Source organism: Caretta caretta, chromosome 24, assembly GCF_965140235.1.
Source record: "Caretta caretta isolate rCarCar2 chromosome 24, rCarCar1.hap1, whole genome shotgun sequence".
NCBI lineage: Eukaryota > Metazoa > Chordata > Testudines > Cheloniidae > Caretta > Caretta caretta.
In genome coordinates, this window is record NC_134229.1 from 381,543 (window position 1) to 398,356 (window position 16,814).

Here is a 16,814-nt window from a genome sequence, read left to right on the forward strand (position 1 = left end):
ATATAAAATTGGAAAAAAGGGGAAGTTGATAGTAATGAAAATAAATCAGGAGTTCAGAATTGTAGAAAATTGATAAGGGAAGCAGAGGGACACAGATAGAAATCTATGGCCAGCAGAGTTAAGGACAATAAGGAGAAGGGATTTTTTAATATATAGGAACAAAAAGAATACTGACAATGGTATTGATCCATTACTAGATAGAAATGATAGAATAATCATTAATAATACAGAAGTGTTCAATAAATATTTCTGTTCTGATAGAATGTGTCATGAAGAAGACCAAGGCAATCTGACCCTTGTTCACTGGCTCTGCATTAGTTGTATTTTACTCTTTCAGAATTAAATATGGGGAAAAAACATGATATAGTCTCATCATGTGGTGATAGCACATTATTGTCAAACAGAAGCTACTGCAGTTAAACATTTTAAAATCAGCAGTTCCAGATAACTTGCATCCAAGTATTTTAACAGAGCTGGTTTAGGAGCTCACTGGACCATTAATGTTGATTTTTCAATAAGCCTTGGAGCATCAGGAAAGTTCCCGAAGACTGGATAAAAGCTAATGTTGTATCAGTTTAACTGATCAGTTGTATCAGGATAAACAGGATGACCCAGGTAATTATAGGCCTGTCAGCCGGACATCAATCCCTGGCAAGACAGCGAAGCGCCTGATACAGGGCTCAATTAAAAAAGAATTTAAAGAGAATAATGTAATTAATGTAAATCAACATGAGTATATGGAAAGTAGATTGTGTCAAACTAACTTGATATCTTCTTTAGATAAGTTTACACGTTTAGTTGATAGAGGTAATAGCGTTAACATAATATACTTAGACTTCTGTAAGGTGTTTGAGTTGGTGCTACATAATGTTTTGATTAAAAAACTAGATTAAATTAACATGGTACATATTAAGTGGATTAAAAACTTAACAGGGAATCTTCATCGGTCAGGTGTGTTTCTTGATTTGGGATTGGTTCTTGTCCCTATGCTTTTATCAATGACTTGGTAGAAAATATAAAATCCTCACTATAAAGTTTGCAGATAACATAAAAATTAGGGGAGTTGTAAATAATAAAGAGGACAGGTTGCTGATTCAGAGCACCATGTATCTCTTGGTAAACTGGGTGCAAGACAAAATATGTGTTTTTAATATGGCTAAATGTATACATCTAGGAACAAAAAACATAGGCTATACTTACAGGATGGGGGACTCTATCCTTGGAAGCAGTGACTGAAAAAGATTTGGGGGTCATGATGGATAATCAGCTGAACATGATCTCCCAGTACAACGCTGTGACCAAAAGGGCTAATACGATCCTTGGTTGAATAAATCGGGGAATCTCAAGTAGGACTAGAAAGGTTATTTTATCTCTGTATTAGGTGCTTGTGTGACCATTGCTGAAGTACTTTGTCCATTCCTGGTGCCCACAATTCAAGAAGAATGTTAATAAATTAGGGTTCAGAGAAGAGCCATGAGAATGATTAAAGGATTAGAAAACATGCCTTATAGTGAGAGATTCCAGGAGCTCAATCTATTTATCTTAACAAAAAGATAATTAAGGGGTGACTTGAGTAAAGTCTGTAAGTGTCTACATGGGAAACAAATATTTAATTATAGGCTCTTCAGTCTAGCAGAAAAAGGCATGACATGATCCAGCGGCTGGAAGTTGAAACTAGACAAATTCAGACTGGCTGTAAGAAGTAACTGTTTGACAATGAGGGTAATTAACCATTAGAACCATTTACCCAGGGTCATGGTGGATTCTTTATCACTCACAATTTTGAAATCAAGAGTGGATGTTTTTCTAAAAAGATATGTTATAGGAATTACTTTGGAGAAGGTCCATACTTGTGTTATACAGGAGGTCAAACCACTGATCACAGTGGTCCCTTCTGGCCTTGGAATCGATGAATCTGTCGTCACATTTGGCTGGGGACATAAAATTCAAGTTATGTTTCATTCTCTGCTAGTAGAATGTGTCATGAAGAAGACCAAGGCAATCTGACCCTTGTTCACTGGCTCTGCATTAGTTGTATTTTACTCTTTCAGAATTAAATATGGGGCAGCTGTGTCATGTTATTGTTTTAACTAAACCAGCCGCTTCTCTGTTTTTGGGCCACTGTGTCAAATGAGACATTCTTTACAGGATGTGTCTCTTCTGCCTATTGCCAGGTGACTGCGTATATCTGATGAGAGACAGCCGAAGAACTCCAGATGGGCACCCTGTCCGGCAGTCCTACCGGCTGCTATCCCACATTAACAGGGAGAAACTTGATATCTTCCGCATAGAAAAACTTTGGAAAAATGAAAAGTATGTTCAAGGCATCTTCTGCACTCAAGACATTTTGGGTATCTGCCGAAAACAGAATAACTTGTAATAGTCTTCTTTAAAGAGTGTAAAGAAAAGGTTATTTTTATGACACAAGATCTAGAGATCAGACTGGAATTATTATTGGTATTTGCTGAAGGGGTAAACAAGAAAACACAAGGCTCGTTGGTGTGACCTTGTCTGTGGTCATAACCAATGCTAAAAGGGCAATATAGATAATTCAAAAAGAGTGGTGAGTATAGGGCATAAAGTGAAGTCAAAACCACAGCTCAAGGGAAATAGTCTCTCTCTCTCTCACACCTTTTAACAGAGAGGAGCGGTTTGCATTTGGTCATCATTATTTCCGTCCACATGAAACCCACCACTCCCCTTCCCGAAGGTTTTATCACAATGAGCTGTTCCGGGTGCCACTGTATGAGATTATCCCCTTAGAGGCTGTGGTGGGGACTTGCTGTGTGCTGGACCTCTACACCTACTGTAAAGGTAAGCAGGCTTTACTCGGTGAGAAAATAAACACATTGGGATTTGTCTTTCTCCACATACAATAGAGAATGCTCCCTTCCTCCTCTTACCCTTCACATCAGCTCTCCTCAGCCCCACCTCCTTGCATTTTCCTTTTCTACTCATTACTTTTTTCATATATTGTAAATGTGGATGGGTGTGTAGTGGGATTAGAGCAAGGAAGTTTCTTTCTTAAAATGAATTAGAGATTCCCCTGTTTGTTATGAATCTGAATTGAGTAGAACAAGTGTAGCTGGGACCTCAGTGTAAGTACGCACAATACATCTCTATACCATAGTATATGCTGTTTGTTCTTGTCCTGGAATGCTATATGCACTTTGGTTTTTGCTATAACTGCAGGGAGGCCAAAAGGAGTGAAGGAGCAGGATGTGTATATCTGTGATTACCGCCTTGATAAATCAGCCCACCTCTTCTATAAAATCCACCGGAATCGCTATCCTGTCTGCACCAAGCCGTATGCCTTTGACCACTTCCCCAAGAAACTCACACCCAAGAGAGACTTCTCAGTAAGTGTCTCTTCTCATGACCTTTCAGCTTCTTAATATAATACAGAACACAGTCTCGGAAAACTGTTGCCTCCCTGCTTCTGAATGAAGCCTGGTAAACCAAGGAGAACTGACATGTAAACATTACACTCAGACTGGATAGAAAGTTGATCAGAAAAGAATCTGAAAAGAAAATTGATTGCAGGCAGATCATTGCCAATTCTCAAATGCACTTAGAACGAATGGAGATGTGCAAGGCTGAACATCCTGGTTTCCAACAGAAACCCCAGTGCTGCTTTCACCAAAGACATTCCTGGCTAGAGAAAACTTGAACCTTGACTCAAGCAACAATTCAGCAGTTGCAGAACATTTTCATATTTCAATGAACTTCACAGAAAATAGCCCCACAGTTACCCTGTCTGTGCTGGCTTTGTACCCCTGGGCATAAATATTAATAGTAACATTATTAACATTAATTTATTTAGAGACTTGCTCCCTGTCCCAAGCCGCTTACAGTGTAAGCACATCCCACATTCTGTGTCTAACTATCCCAAGCCCATTGCTCTGCTAAAAGTTGTTTTGATTAGTCAACCCTAAACAATGGTTCTCAATAGAACAGGTGTAATTTCAAATTTCTCTCTCTCAGCTCCATCAAATTGCATATCATTGACCTTCAGCACTGAAAATTACATGTCTTTTATCAAGAAGAGAACTCCAGATAAGCTGCCAGACCATGGAGTGCGGTGCCCCTCCCTATCTCAAGCATTGATAACTTCACATTTCCCTGTCTCTCTCACTCACCACCCCACTCCCTGGAAGTACTAGCTGCTCCCTGTACACACCCCTACCTCTAGCAGTGTCAGCAGCTTAGTCCCCCAAGCTCAGAAGCACCAGACTTGGCAGAGCTTTCATAGCTGAGCTTGTTTCTCCTCCTCAGGAGCAGCGAGCTCTTGTATATGATCTAGAGATTCTATCCATATTCCCACAGAGGGAAAATCAGGCTTTCTGAATAGCAGTGTTTTAAAGCAAAATATCCCACTGGTTTTGAAACTTACCCAGGTGACCTAGAGGGCTACAGTGTTGAGAGAGGAGTAATAGGGGCTGGTGCTAAGGGGTGATTAGCTCTCTGCCTGCACCCTGTATTTATAATGATGGGTCACAATCCCTTTTCCTCAGCCACTAAAGTCCAATGCATGAGGCAGGCCAGCTCTTCCTTCTACATTGGATTTAATTTGTGATATTTTTATACTGTCCAATGCTTAGTTCTTAGTGCTTTGTTTGTTTAACTGTGACCTTTATTATTGTTGTAGCCTCATTATGTACCAGACAACTACAAGAGAAATGGAGGCAGGTGAGTCCTACCTACTGAGTTGTTCTTTAGTAAAGAGATGGGATAGTTGTTTTTATTTGTAAAGCACCCATGCCCTATCAATACCCTTGAGAGGCTGTAAAAACAGAAAAGCGAAGTAATTAAAAAACAACCTGCTCAAAATTCAAACAGATACGAGTGTGGGGGAATGGTAATAAATATGGAGCCAGCAGCAATCCTCCTGAAACACATTTGCAGAAAGAGATGGGGGTTAGGTGCTCTTGAAAGTGGGCAGAAACGGTTTGAGACATGTCATGGGAGACCGTAGGGCCCACCCTGCAAAGGCAGAATAGCCACTAGAGATCCCTGAGCAGAGGGTGATGCAGATTGACATCAGGATGAGGCTCAGAGATTCCACAGTCTTATGCCATTTGGGGGGTTAAAAACAGTAGTCAAGACTGTTGAAGATTAGAGAGCAAGTTCTCAGTGGATCATGAGCTTAAGCACTTGGAAAAAAAATTTTCAGGGTAGGAGGAGAAATATGTTTTATTTTTTAAATATGCAGAAGTAACGCGGGAAATGTGCAATAACATTTGCAGTTTTGCAAGGTAAGCTAATGCTATGGGCATTGCCTCTCATGCTTTATAATTATGGTGTCTGGCTGCAGATTTCCCCTCCAAGGATACTACTGTATGATTGGCTCCAAACCATAGAAAATTCGTAAGCCACTCCACAGCTGGGGTTCCTGACTCATTGACAATTGACCTTCCTGTCAGGTGTGTCCAAAACTATGATTTTTACACCTCTCTCTCCCTGCTAGATCATCCTGGAAGACGGTCCGCTCAAAGCCACAGATCAAAGACCTGAACCAAGAAGAAGATCCTCTTCCACTCATTGAGGATGTGCTAGCAAGCCAAGAACAAGCTTCAAATGAGATGCGTAGCCTGGAAGAGCCAGAGAGAGAAGCAGTCTCTAGTGAAGGCTGTGAGAATGATAAAAAGGTGGAGGAAAGTAACTCTGTCACAAGGCAACTGTGCACTCCAGAGGAAAGGCGGCATATTCAGAGAGAGAGACTTAATCAAATCCTGCTCAACCTCTTAGAGAAAATCCCAGGGAAAAATGGTGAGCAAGCACCCCTTCCGTCAGTACACTGCAATACAGTGATTTCCTCTCTAGGTTTGTTTTTGGAGTCATGCATGGCATATTAGTAAAGCAAATGCTTTTAACTGAACTCATTGCTACTGGACATGATTTTGTGTCCAGTGTTCTCTGCACAAATGTTTCCTGTTAGCCAGGATGGGCAGGAATGGTGTCCCTAGCCTCTGTTTGCGAGAAGCTGGGAATGAGCGACAGGGGATGGATCACTTGATTACCTGTTCTGTTCATTCCCTCTGGGGCACCTGGCACTGGCCGCAGTCGGAAGACAGGATACTGGGCTAGATGGACCCTTGGTCTGACCCAGTAGGGCCATTCTTATGAACAGGGCCCTACCAAATTCACAGCCATGAAAAACACATCACAGACTGTGAAATCTTGTCTTCCCCCATAAAATCTGCTTTTATGTGCTTTTACCCTATACTATACAGATTTCACAGGGGAAACCAGTGTTTCTCAAATTGGGGGTCCTGACCCAAAAGGGAGTTGCAGGGGGATCGCAAGGTTATTTTAGGGAGAGTCGTAGCATTGCCATCCTTACTTCTTGCACTGCCTTCAGAGCTGGGTGGCCAGAGAGTGGCAGCTGTGGCCAGGTGGCCAGCTCTGAAGGTGGCGCCCTGCCAGCAGCAGCACAGAAGTAAGGGTGGCAATACCATGCTACCCTTACTTCTGCGCTGCTGCCTTCAGAGCTGGGTGGCCGGAGTGTGGCAGCTGCTGACTGAGGGCCCAGCTCTGCAGGCAGCAGCGCACAAGTAAAGGTGACAAGACCGTACCTGCCATCTTTACTTATGCACTGCTGATGGTGGTGACTCTGCCTTCAGAACTGGACTGCCGGCCAGCAGCTGCCTCTCTCCACCTGCTCAGCTCTGAAGGCAGTGCCGTCGCCAGCAGCAGCGCAGAAGTAAGGGTAGCAGTACCACAACCCCCTGTACAATAATCTTGCAACCCACACAACTCCTTTTTTGGTCAGGACTCCTACAATTACAACACCATGAAATTTCAGATTTAAATAGCTGAAATCATGAAATTGATTATTTTTAAAATCCTATGACCGTGAAATTGATCAAAATGAACCATGAATTTGGTAGGGCCCTACTTATGAAGCATTTGCAATTCCCACTAAATATCTGAGTGAAATCTCCTGTTAATAATGAAACAGGCATTTATATAGGACTTTTTCACAGCCCATTGTCATTACTAATTATTCACTCCCTCCCTCCAGTGAGATAGGTAGTTTAATTATTATTGTCTCTAGTTTACAGATGAGAAGATTGAGAGAAAGGCACGAGATTGAGGGCTGTATCCAAAGCCCTTTGAAGTGAATTAAAGGACTCTTATTGACTTCAGTGGGCTTTGGATCAGTTCTTTAGAGACGTGCCCTATGCCTTAGAGAGAGTTTACGTAAGACCAGAATGAAAGCCTAGGAGTTTCTGTGCTCAGACCAGTAGACCACACTTCTCTGTCATGTTACATGGATTAATATTAGAGCATCCGGTACAATGAATTGTATTGTATCAGCTCCTTACTAAGAGCCCTGTGGTCTGTTGCAGCTATTGATGTCACTTACCTGCTGGAGGAAGGATCAGGAAGAAAATTGAGGAGGCGTACTCTCACCATCCTGGAGAGCAGCTTCAGGAAGTGATGTTCCAACAACAGACTGTGATCTGGAGTCCACTACCAGGTCTGCTAGAGACTGACGGGGAAGCCCCCTCCTTTCTGTACACTAACCAAGAAGAGGAGGGTAGAAGAAAACTGACATAAATACAGTTAGCACTTAGAAGTCTGAGCAGGCAGGTGGCCCTGTCTTGCTCTGCAGTGCTCTTATGATGTGTGTGTTGTTGGGCGTGCCTTGTATTGATGTTAGGTACTGAGAAAACCTTGTGATTATTTGTCCAAGATGGTCAGATTTAATTTATTTTTGCTTAATGTCCCCACTTGGAGGGAAAAAGGGGAGGAAAATAGAAGGGTGTGATTTACTCTGATGAGAATATTCCCCATACAGACCAGTCGTCCTATGATTGTACAAGATACTGTTGGCACTGCCAGTGGTGTGTACCAATGTATGAAGTCTGTAGGGAGGGTGAAGGCCCAGTGGATTAAAATAAAGGCTGCCATAAAGGAGCGGCCTCAGATTTGCACAAGTTCAGAGGGGAAAGAAATGTACCAGGATGTATAAAAGGTTCACCGTGAAACGGCCAGTGCCCAGATGCTCCTTTGATCTGTAGAGAGGAAAAGCCCCCAGTCAGCTCAGAGTGAAACGAGAGTTGGTTGTTTGAAGCACTTGTTGTTCCACATCCTGAAATGGGGGTGTGTAATTTTTCACATTTTTTCTGCAGATAAATTTTATAAAGCGAGTCAAATCCTGACGACGCCATTGCTGTTGGTTTTTTTTGATAAGCTGTGGTTCTTGTGTGTCCAATGTGTTGTGCAAATTAAAATCTGTTAAAAGAAGAAAAAAAAAGAAACCTTCACTACATGAACCGTCAAGCAGTATTCAGAGCGAGTATTTGTTGTGAACTGTAGAATATATCAACTAATAACACTATTCTTGTGTTCTAACTGTACAGCTTAAAACGTCTGTCTCTTAAAGAGACAGTGTATTTTACCACTCCCTCTCTCTGCCGTTATGAAAGTATTGCTGCCAAAGACTACAGCCAAGGCGCTAACTTTTCACTGCATGAAATTGTGATTGCCATAGTTTGCCATAAACTAGTGCTGTACTGGGATCCCCTATATTTCAACATGTAACTTTCCCCAATAGCCAGTGCCGTGAAGCTGTCATCTGTCTCTGGGTCAGGCCCTGCTAGTGGCAAAGGGAGGGGGCAGTAGGCATACACTGCCCCTTTAAAATAGCTTTGCTTTTTTGTCTTTCAGACGTACATATGCATATACAGTCCTGTTTTAGATGTTCTTATAAGAAAAACCAGTTTTTAATGTGCCAAGTTGTATATATCTGCTGCGTGGATGTAAAGCAATACGGTAGTTACATGTTCCTTTTTAATGGACCAAGCTTGTCCTAATGTACATTCTTGTTATTATTATAATTATTATTTTACTCTTAGTGGAACATGACTCATTCCATTAACTTTTATGTGTTGATTTAAAAAGAAAAAAAAGAAAGGAAAAAACCCTTTGAGGAAAAAAATATTTTATTAAAAAAAAGAAATAAGAAAATAGTTTGGAATATTTTCTTACTGTAGAGAAGCACTGTACAGTACCAGGAACCCTGAGTATAAAATACTCGTGCGTGTAGTAGGAATATCGCATGTCCAAAATTTTGGGTTGTCTCATTTAGTTAATAACAGAAATCATTGTCTCAAACGGTGTTAAACACTAAAAACTTTTTAAAAAATAAAGTGCGTACAGAAGCAAGACACTAGCTCTGTCATTTTATCTTTCTTTTGTTGAAAGACTAAACAAAATGTTTTTTAGACAATCAAATGTTAGGTAAGTGCAAAGAATTGTTTTTCTTACTGGTGTAGAAATTAATGACTTTTTTTATTTTTTGGTTATTTTATAATAATGAGAAGACCAGTGTGTCACCAGGATCGCTGTTTTAAGACCAGGAAGCACTACATTATTGCAAATAGATATGAACTCTTAGTCTGCATGGGTGTAGGCTGTGTGATTGCTGAAAATAAATGCTGCTAATATATTTCCTTTTTACAAAAGCATATCTAAATAGATCATTGTTTTGATGTTAATCTTTGTAAATTATGTATTACCAATTTTAACATTGGATGTAATTGCATAAAAAGCCTGCATCTCAATCCTGAGAGAGTCTAGTATTAAATGGAAAAACTTTTCCTATTGATGACTTGTGGGGCTTTTTCTTTCACACATCCTTGATGTCACGTTTTTGCCTCTTTGTCCCAACAGCTCCTGTGATGTGTTCAAAGTCTTACAGCCTTTTTTTAAATTGTATGGCTGCCCCATCTCCTTTGAATATCACATTGCCTGATCACTGTTGACAAACCGAGCAGATATAGTTGTGGTGCTGTTGTTTTTCCTGCTGCTGTACAGCCTGTAGTAGAAAGGATGCTGACAGCATGTGTGCAGGCCCTGAATACACCTTGATATGAATCACAGAGGAGGTGCAAAGAGCCTAAATCGAGCTGCAGCACAAGGCATCCAGTATTAGGAAGCAGAGGGATGTATAACCTTGATTGCACATTTTGGCAGGTTGGTATGAGTCATTAAACCTATAAATATGATGCCCATATCCAAATCCCCATATCCAAAATCAAGGGGAATCGTATGCCCTCAGATCACTGCCCCAATTCCTGCTAAATTCTCTGTATCAACGCCATTAACCACAAACTAATCTCAAAGTGGCACCATATCTTGCATATTCACTGCCACTAATATTAGATTGGAGGGAGTGCCAGATAAATACACTGACATTGTAACAGTTAACCATGTTCCATATGAAAGGAAATAGCCAAAAAAACAAAGAGGTGATTTAGGAAAGAATAAGAGACAGTTGGAGTCCCTTGAAGCATTCAGCCTGGCCAAGTACTACCACCCCCTTATGGGCCTTTTGACTCTCCTCAGGAGAGTCCGGTTGCATTGTCAGACACATTGTGAGTGGAATGCACGTAGGAGACAACACCAAAAACCCTTAGAAATCACATTATTTGGGTCATTTCTAATAACCTGACCCCTGCCTCTGGCTTCCTCAAGACTGTACTAGGTCCCTTGTCACATCTTTCCTTAGAGGTTCACCTGGGAGTCAGTCCACTAAGCTCCTCCCCCTGAGGTTGGGACCCTGACCTTCCAAGAAGGCTGTTCTGAATCCTTTGAGGTGCTTAGCCTGTACTCTGCTGCAGATGGAGGAGGTGACATGAGACTCAGGTCACTATCCTGCTCTGGTAACTTAATGGCCTCTAGAGCTCCCGTACGTTCAGGAATTCTGTATTTCACAGGAAAATGGAGCAGTCACCAGGAACATTTTGTTGTCTATTTGTATTGGTCGCCCAGGACAGAATGGTTTCTTGCCAACTGCTGTAACATAACATACAGAAACATAAGCAAACTGATATGGGAGCCCAGCCCCCGGGCTGACTCTCTGTATTACCTTTAAAATGCTTCATCTGACCCATACATTTGCATTCATTCCCTCCATGCTGCAGACATCATCTCAAGGGCTGTATTATTAAACAATTAATTGAAAAGCACCTGGATTCATCTCCTGCCAGGCTCACCCCATTTCAGAGTACAAAGACAGCTGTGGAATTCAATCATACATATGCACAGCACATGCAAGCAAAATAACATTCCAATTAAGGTGCAGTGTCCCTTGTCTGAGGCTAAGAATTGCACAGAGAGCTAGAAGTAAGAACAGAATAAAATCAGAGCCCTTTATCCTGTCATATAGAACAATAACCAATTACCAAAATATTGGCTCATGCTATTTAAATGTCATTTAAAGGGTTTTAAAGTGTCTCTCTGGCCTAGAAGGTCATTCAGAAACCCACTAGCAGGAAAGCGGGGTCCTAAGAATAGCTACTATCAACTTTCCAAGTCAGAAACTGGGCTAGTGTGCACTCGGTGTTGCATCCACAGCTGGGATGGGAAATGCCAAGTCAGTTAAGTTTCCAGTGCTGAACATACCATGCCAAGAAAAGGAATGAACTAACAGCATTGCTTTAAGGTTACACCACTTTCATTACTGTAACAATACCTGGCTTTGATGGTCTCCCAGACATGAGGACACTTATGTACAAGGCAGAGCTTGAGGGGGCTAGGCTTATCTCACACCCCAACAGCAGGAAAAGGCAGGGCTGATGCCAGGATTAGACAAACAAATTTCCAGCTCCAACTGGCAAATGATATTTTGGCAACAGGAGTTAATATATTTCAGATTAGAGCCCACTTAAATGCTACTTGACTTAGAACTGAAGAAAATCTTTCACCAGCAGTTCTGGGTCAGGATCTCCTTGGGGATGAACTCTGAGGGATAGTAATTCTTATGCCCAGTTATTCCACCTGAAACAAATTGGAACCTTGATTAGACCTAAAACAATTGAAAAACTCTGAATCAAAGAATATGTGCCTAATCATGGGCATTGGAGATGCCCTCATGCCCCATTCAATCCAACTCTTTAATATTCTGCCAAAGTGAATAGACCTGGTCAGTGCAGGTGCCACGCATAGTAACTGCACATGTAATATTTGTGATCATTAGAGGAATCAAAGACTTTAAGGGTGGCCTCATGCCATCTGTTTTGGTTTGTAACAGTCCAGGATAGGTGATTCAGCCTTTCTGAGGTCATTTCTGGCTTGCCTACGGGGTGCTCACAAAGAAACTCGTTAAGCCATGGAGAGGGCTATGGGAATTTCTTACTGAGGAAGCCTACTTCCTCCTGTGGTCAGTTGACTGAAAGAATCCCAGATTAATTGTGCTTTGCTTTTTATGAGACACCACCTTGAAGCGAGTTTTCCACAGGCACCAACTCAAGCTTCACAATTAGGAGTAAACCACCCATTTATATTGGCATACAACCCACCTTTTAATCATGTTTCTGTATAGTGGGAAGGGGAGGGTACACAGGCCCTCACTGGCAACTGAGTCATGTGCCAGGACTCAAATCCCAAACACTGAGGCAGATGTCCAGTGACTTGGGGTGTCTCTTCTAATTCTCAGCAGCATGTGCGATATTTGTCCTCCAAATAAACTATTGGAAATGCTCTCATAGTCCTGTGGGGCAGGTGCCATGGAGTGAGAGACTGGCTCTCAGCAAATGTGTATGTTTAATCAATTTGCTGCTAAATACAAATGGCCAACAGTTGAGTGTCAGGCCCAGGACCACCTGGGAAAGGTGAAGAGTGAGGCTAGTAGAGACAGTACTAGGGACCATGAATTCCTGAACTCTGTTTCTAGCTCTGACACTGACTCATTCCTTGTGTGTGAGAGGCTTAAATAATTAATGTGTGATCAAGGCACTTTCACACGCTGGCCTGTTGCCCCCACGCCAGCTTTGAGAGTAGCTTGTTATGCAGCCCATGGGCCCTGGGTGGATCTTGCTTTGCATATCTTCTATAGCAGGTACTCTGAGATCACCCAGGCACAAAGTATGCTGCAGACAACCAAGTGCCCAAGACACATGTACAGTGGTCTCGGCATGTCAAGAATGCAGTGTCCTTCGTAAATGGGAAACTCAATGACTCAGCAGGGCTAGTGTGTTGCCTGTTGATTGTGTTAACCTCCATGTACTAGCACATCGCTGCTTTTCCCAAGAGATGCAGAGCTATCATAAGGTGGAGTGGAAGTACAGTCATTGTTGCGGGGGAGAGTCTGAACTGCAGTACCCTGCATGTCTGTCCCCACCATCCCATTCTTGCCAGTATCACCAGTCAGCCATAGACTTCTTCCCCTGCAGGAGACAAATGGAGGAAGTGCAGTCCATTCAGGAAAGACATTTGCTAGCAAGCCAGCATGACAGAGCAAGCAGGAATGGAAGTAGGGGGCGGCTGCCTGGCCCCAAGCTATCCCCTGATGGATGCCCTCAGTGAGCTTGTCCATTCCCAAAAAGAGCCAAGTACCCTATCAGCCCAGTAGAAAGTCCAGAGTCCGCTATCCCTGGGGCAGGGAGAGGTGCTGCCACAGGAAATATGGGGAAAGTGTATCCCATAGCTGCTGCTGTGGGAGCAGTGCCTTGGTGCATGGACTAATAAAGAGATATCTTGGAATGAAGGAGGGAGGGAAATAAAGCCAAGAGCATAAGAATCCAGGAGATGCCCAAACCCTAGCTAATGTGGCTCTGGGGAGATGCTGAGGGATTGAGGATACATATAAAAGGGATGGGTCTGCTTACCCTTTTCTCCTGCATGTTCATGACAAACAACATCTAGTTTGTTGAGGAAGCCAGGGTCGGGTTAAGAGATTGGGCTGGAACTCTGGTGATCATGGTTCAATGCCCAGCTCTGCTACTGACTCCTTGTGTGACTTTGGGCAAGTCACTTAATGTCTGTGTCTTTCAGGCTCCCATCTGTAAAATGGGACTGTTGCTGCTTGTGGGCGCCCACTCTGTCTAGCTGATTTTTTTTAGCCTGTAAGCGCTTTGGAGCAGGGTCTGTCTCTCACCGGGGCAAGGGGGGAGCAGCACCCAACACACGGGGGCCTCTGCAGCTATGCCCACTAAAAACTAAGAGCAGGAATGAGTGGCAGAATAGGGAATGAAGATAAACCAGGGGGTGACACTGGAGGAGCTGTGGGGTGGGGAGCAGAGGCAGCCACCAAATGTGTGGACTAGATACTGCAGGGTGTGGGACTTTTGTCATGGGCTCACCGCATGTGTGCCTAGAGGCCTGGGTCTCCTGTCTCTCTTGTGCAGGCTCCAGCATGCTTTATTTCTGGTACTTGACTTATATGAGAAAGTCAAACGTTCCTCCAGCCACCAAGAAGTTGAGACACAGGGCCAGACAAACAGCATGAAGAGACAATGTGCCTCATTGAAATCAGCATCTGCTGCTAGGACCTGAGCCCTGCTCATTCCTTTGCATGGGGAGCAGATGCTGCACCCCTGCCCCTTCCAGCCTTAAATAAGAGCTACATGGATAGTATAACTCACTGGCCTGGCAATGTGGGAGGCGGGGGGTGGGTGGGAACCATCTCAGAGACACTTTTGGCCTTTTCTGGAATGGTCAGTTGTGAAGCTGAATATGTTGGTCATGTTCAAACACATAAAAGCAACTTCCCTTCACCCCACACAAAAGAAAACCCATCAGCTCTTTCACATGCTGGTCCTCTCGTGTCAGGTAGGATGCCCATGCTGCCTGCACCCTACCAGGCTCCCTGTGACACTGTGCTAAAGACCAGCTGGCATGAGTTTGGGAGCAACCTCACTTAGCATAGTCTCGACACATCAGTTCCTCCCATGGGTGTGACAGGACTGGGGGGGGGGGGGGGAAAGAGGGGCGTATTTTGTCCAGGCTTCCTGAACTCCTCCCCCCCATGTTGGGTCAGTGCTGCACTCGTGTTCGAGTAGCAGAAGATAGTCTTAACAGGTGACAGGGCCAAGCACGGGGACAACCCTCACAACCTAGAGGACGGTGGTGTGAATGGAGCAGTATACGCCCAGCTGCACAGAGGAGGCTAGGAGGAAAAGATTTAAAAAAAAATCCAAATTCTGGATCCCACTGGCTCAAAGAGCAGCTGCACATTAGAATTAACGCTTTGCCAGCTGTCGTCAGCTTTGACTTCTGAGCAGCCACCAGCAGTTGCATGGTGCTGAGAGGGGACCATGAAGCGCTACAGCCCCCTCAGCCAGGCTTGTGCCCGGGCACCATGTTTGGCCTCTGCTCGCTGTGCTGGCTCAATCGTGTCTTAGCACATGCCACTCCGGTCCCCTGGGAGCAGGCTCAATAGGTGGAATAGCTGCACCAGGAACCAACAGTCTTTAGGTGGCTGATCTCGTGGCTGGGTCAGGGCTTGTCCAGCACTGGGCCCGTATCATTTTGCATACCCCAAGCCATGAGGAAACATGTTACAGCTATGCCTGTTATATTTTCCCTTGTGCCTAGATTCACACTCTTGGAGCAGCCTGCACAAGCCATGCGCTTCCCTCCCCGCCGCGCCTTCAACCCTTGCATTTCACACCCTTCAGCTCGTTCCCTTCTAGGATGTCATGGCCATAGTTTGTGGCGTAGCTTTCCCTGAGGTATCTCTGTACAAGCACATCCTTGCTTTCAGGGGTTTAACCCACTTCCCTGGCCCTGTGCCGTAACTGGCACCCCCTTGACCACATCAGGTGGAGCCATCAGTCCACACAGCTAGCCCATCACAGTCTCTTTCAGCCCAGGTGCCTCAGCCCAGCCCCAGAAAGGTTACAGCTAAGAATAGACAAGCAATGTGGCTCTCATTAGGGCAAGCGATTCCATCTGGGGATGCAAGCCGTAAACAGCTCCTGCTCTGCATGCAGCACTCTGGTCGATTCCCTACCGCGCAGCCCGCTGGGACAGAGTCCAGCAGGGACCAACTGTGAGCGCCTTACAAGCAGCACAGCACCTTTGGACCCAGCAGGATTTAGCCTGACATGGGACTGTCTAGAAGAAAAAAAAACCCACCAAAAACCACAACTGCCCAATCCAGCGCCCCCGATTCCGTGGGTTGTACGGAGCTCGGGCCTGTGGGGGCGGGCAAGGCAGAGCTGTCTTCCCGTGCAAGGGCCTCTCTGGCTTCATTTCAGAGCTATGAGGAATTTCCATTGCTCTGACGCTGCTCTGCGGGTTCACTAGACCCAAACAGCAGCTGGGAAAGCTGCAGCCTGGGGAGTACAGAGCAATTCTTGAGCAAGTGGCAACTGCGCGACCCAGCCAGCACTCACACCCTGCCCCCCGCAGCTCCCTGAGACTCCCCCCCCCACCAACCAATAGCCACCCACCTTTGTCCCCCCCATCCTGCCCGCCCCTCCCAACCCCTGCCATGTACCCCCATTAGCCTCCACACCCCAGCTATGTAACACCCCCCCACACACAAGCTGCTCTTACCACTACCCCAGCCTGCCCACCCAATCCCCCTCCCTGTGACCAGGCACACACTACCCCACACGTCACTCCATGTGCCCCCCACATACACACTGGGGTGACCAGATGGCCCCATTTTATAGGGACTGTCCCGATATTCAGGGCTTTTTCTTATATGGGCACTTATTACCCACCACACTCTGTCCCAATTTTTCATACTTACTGGCTGGTCACCCTACCCCCCCCGCACCCCCCACCCCCACCACACACCCTCTTCCCGCTGTCCAGGGTCTGTGGGGATCCCACTTGGCCCTTCTGTGGGTGTGGGTAACACACTGGGCTGCAGGGTGCTTGCGCCACCTGCTGCCCAGAAATGGCAGCGCAGCCCTCGAGATGTTTGTGCACAGAAAAGTGGAACCCCGGCTCCGAGAGCTCTGCGTCGCAGGGCCCCAGGTTGGGCGCAGGGAATGGTGCCACGCGCTCCTGGAGCCTGCCTGTGGCCTGAGCGCCACACCGGGGTTTGCAATGATCCAGCAACAGATGGC

At 44.8% G+C, this 16,814-nt stretch overlaps 1 protein-coding gene across 1 annotated transcript in view; it reads left to right on the plus strand.

The window, feature by feature from the left end:
* Positions 1–9,614, plus strand: part of ASH1L (ASH1 like histone lysine methyltransferase) — a 154,975-nt gene extending 145,361 nt beyond the window's left edge. The window contains exons 23-28 of the mRNA XM_048828935.2: positions 2,175–2,313; positions 2,642–2,814; positions 3,193–3,359; positions 4,649–4,689; positions 5,468–5,769; positions 7,353–9,614. Of these exons, the coding sequence (XP_048684892.2) occupies positions 2,175–2,313; positions 2,642–2,814; positions 3,193–3,359; positions 4,649–4,689; positions 5,468–5,769; positions 7,353–7,444 (914 nt within the window). The 3' untranslated portion in view covers positions 7,445–9,614. The remainder of the gene's footprint in view (positions 1–2,174; positions 2,314–2,641; positions 2,815–3,192; positions 3,360–4,648; positions 4,690–5,467; positions 5,770–7,352) is intronic.
* The last annotated feature ends 7,200 nt before the right edge of the window (positions 9,615–16,814 follow it).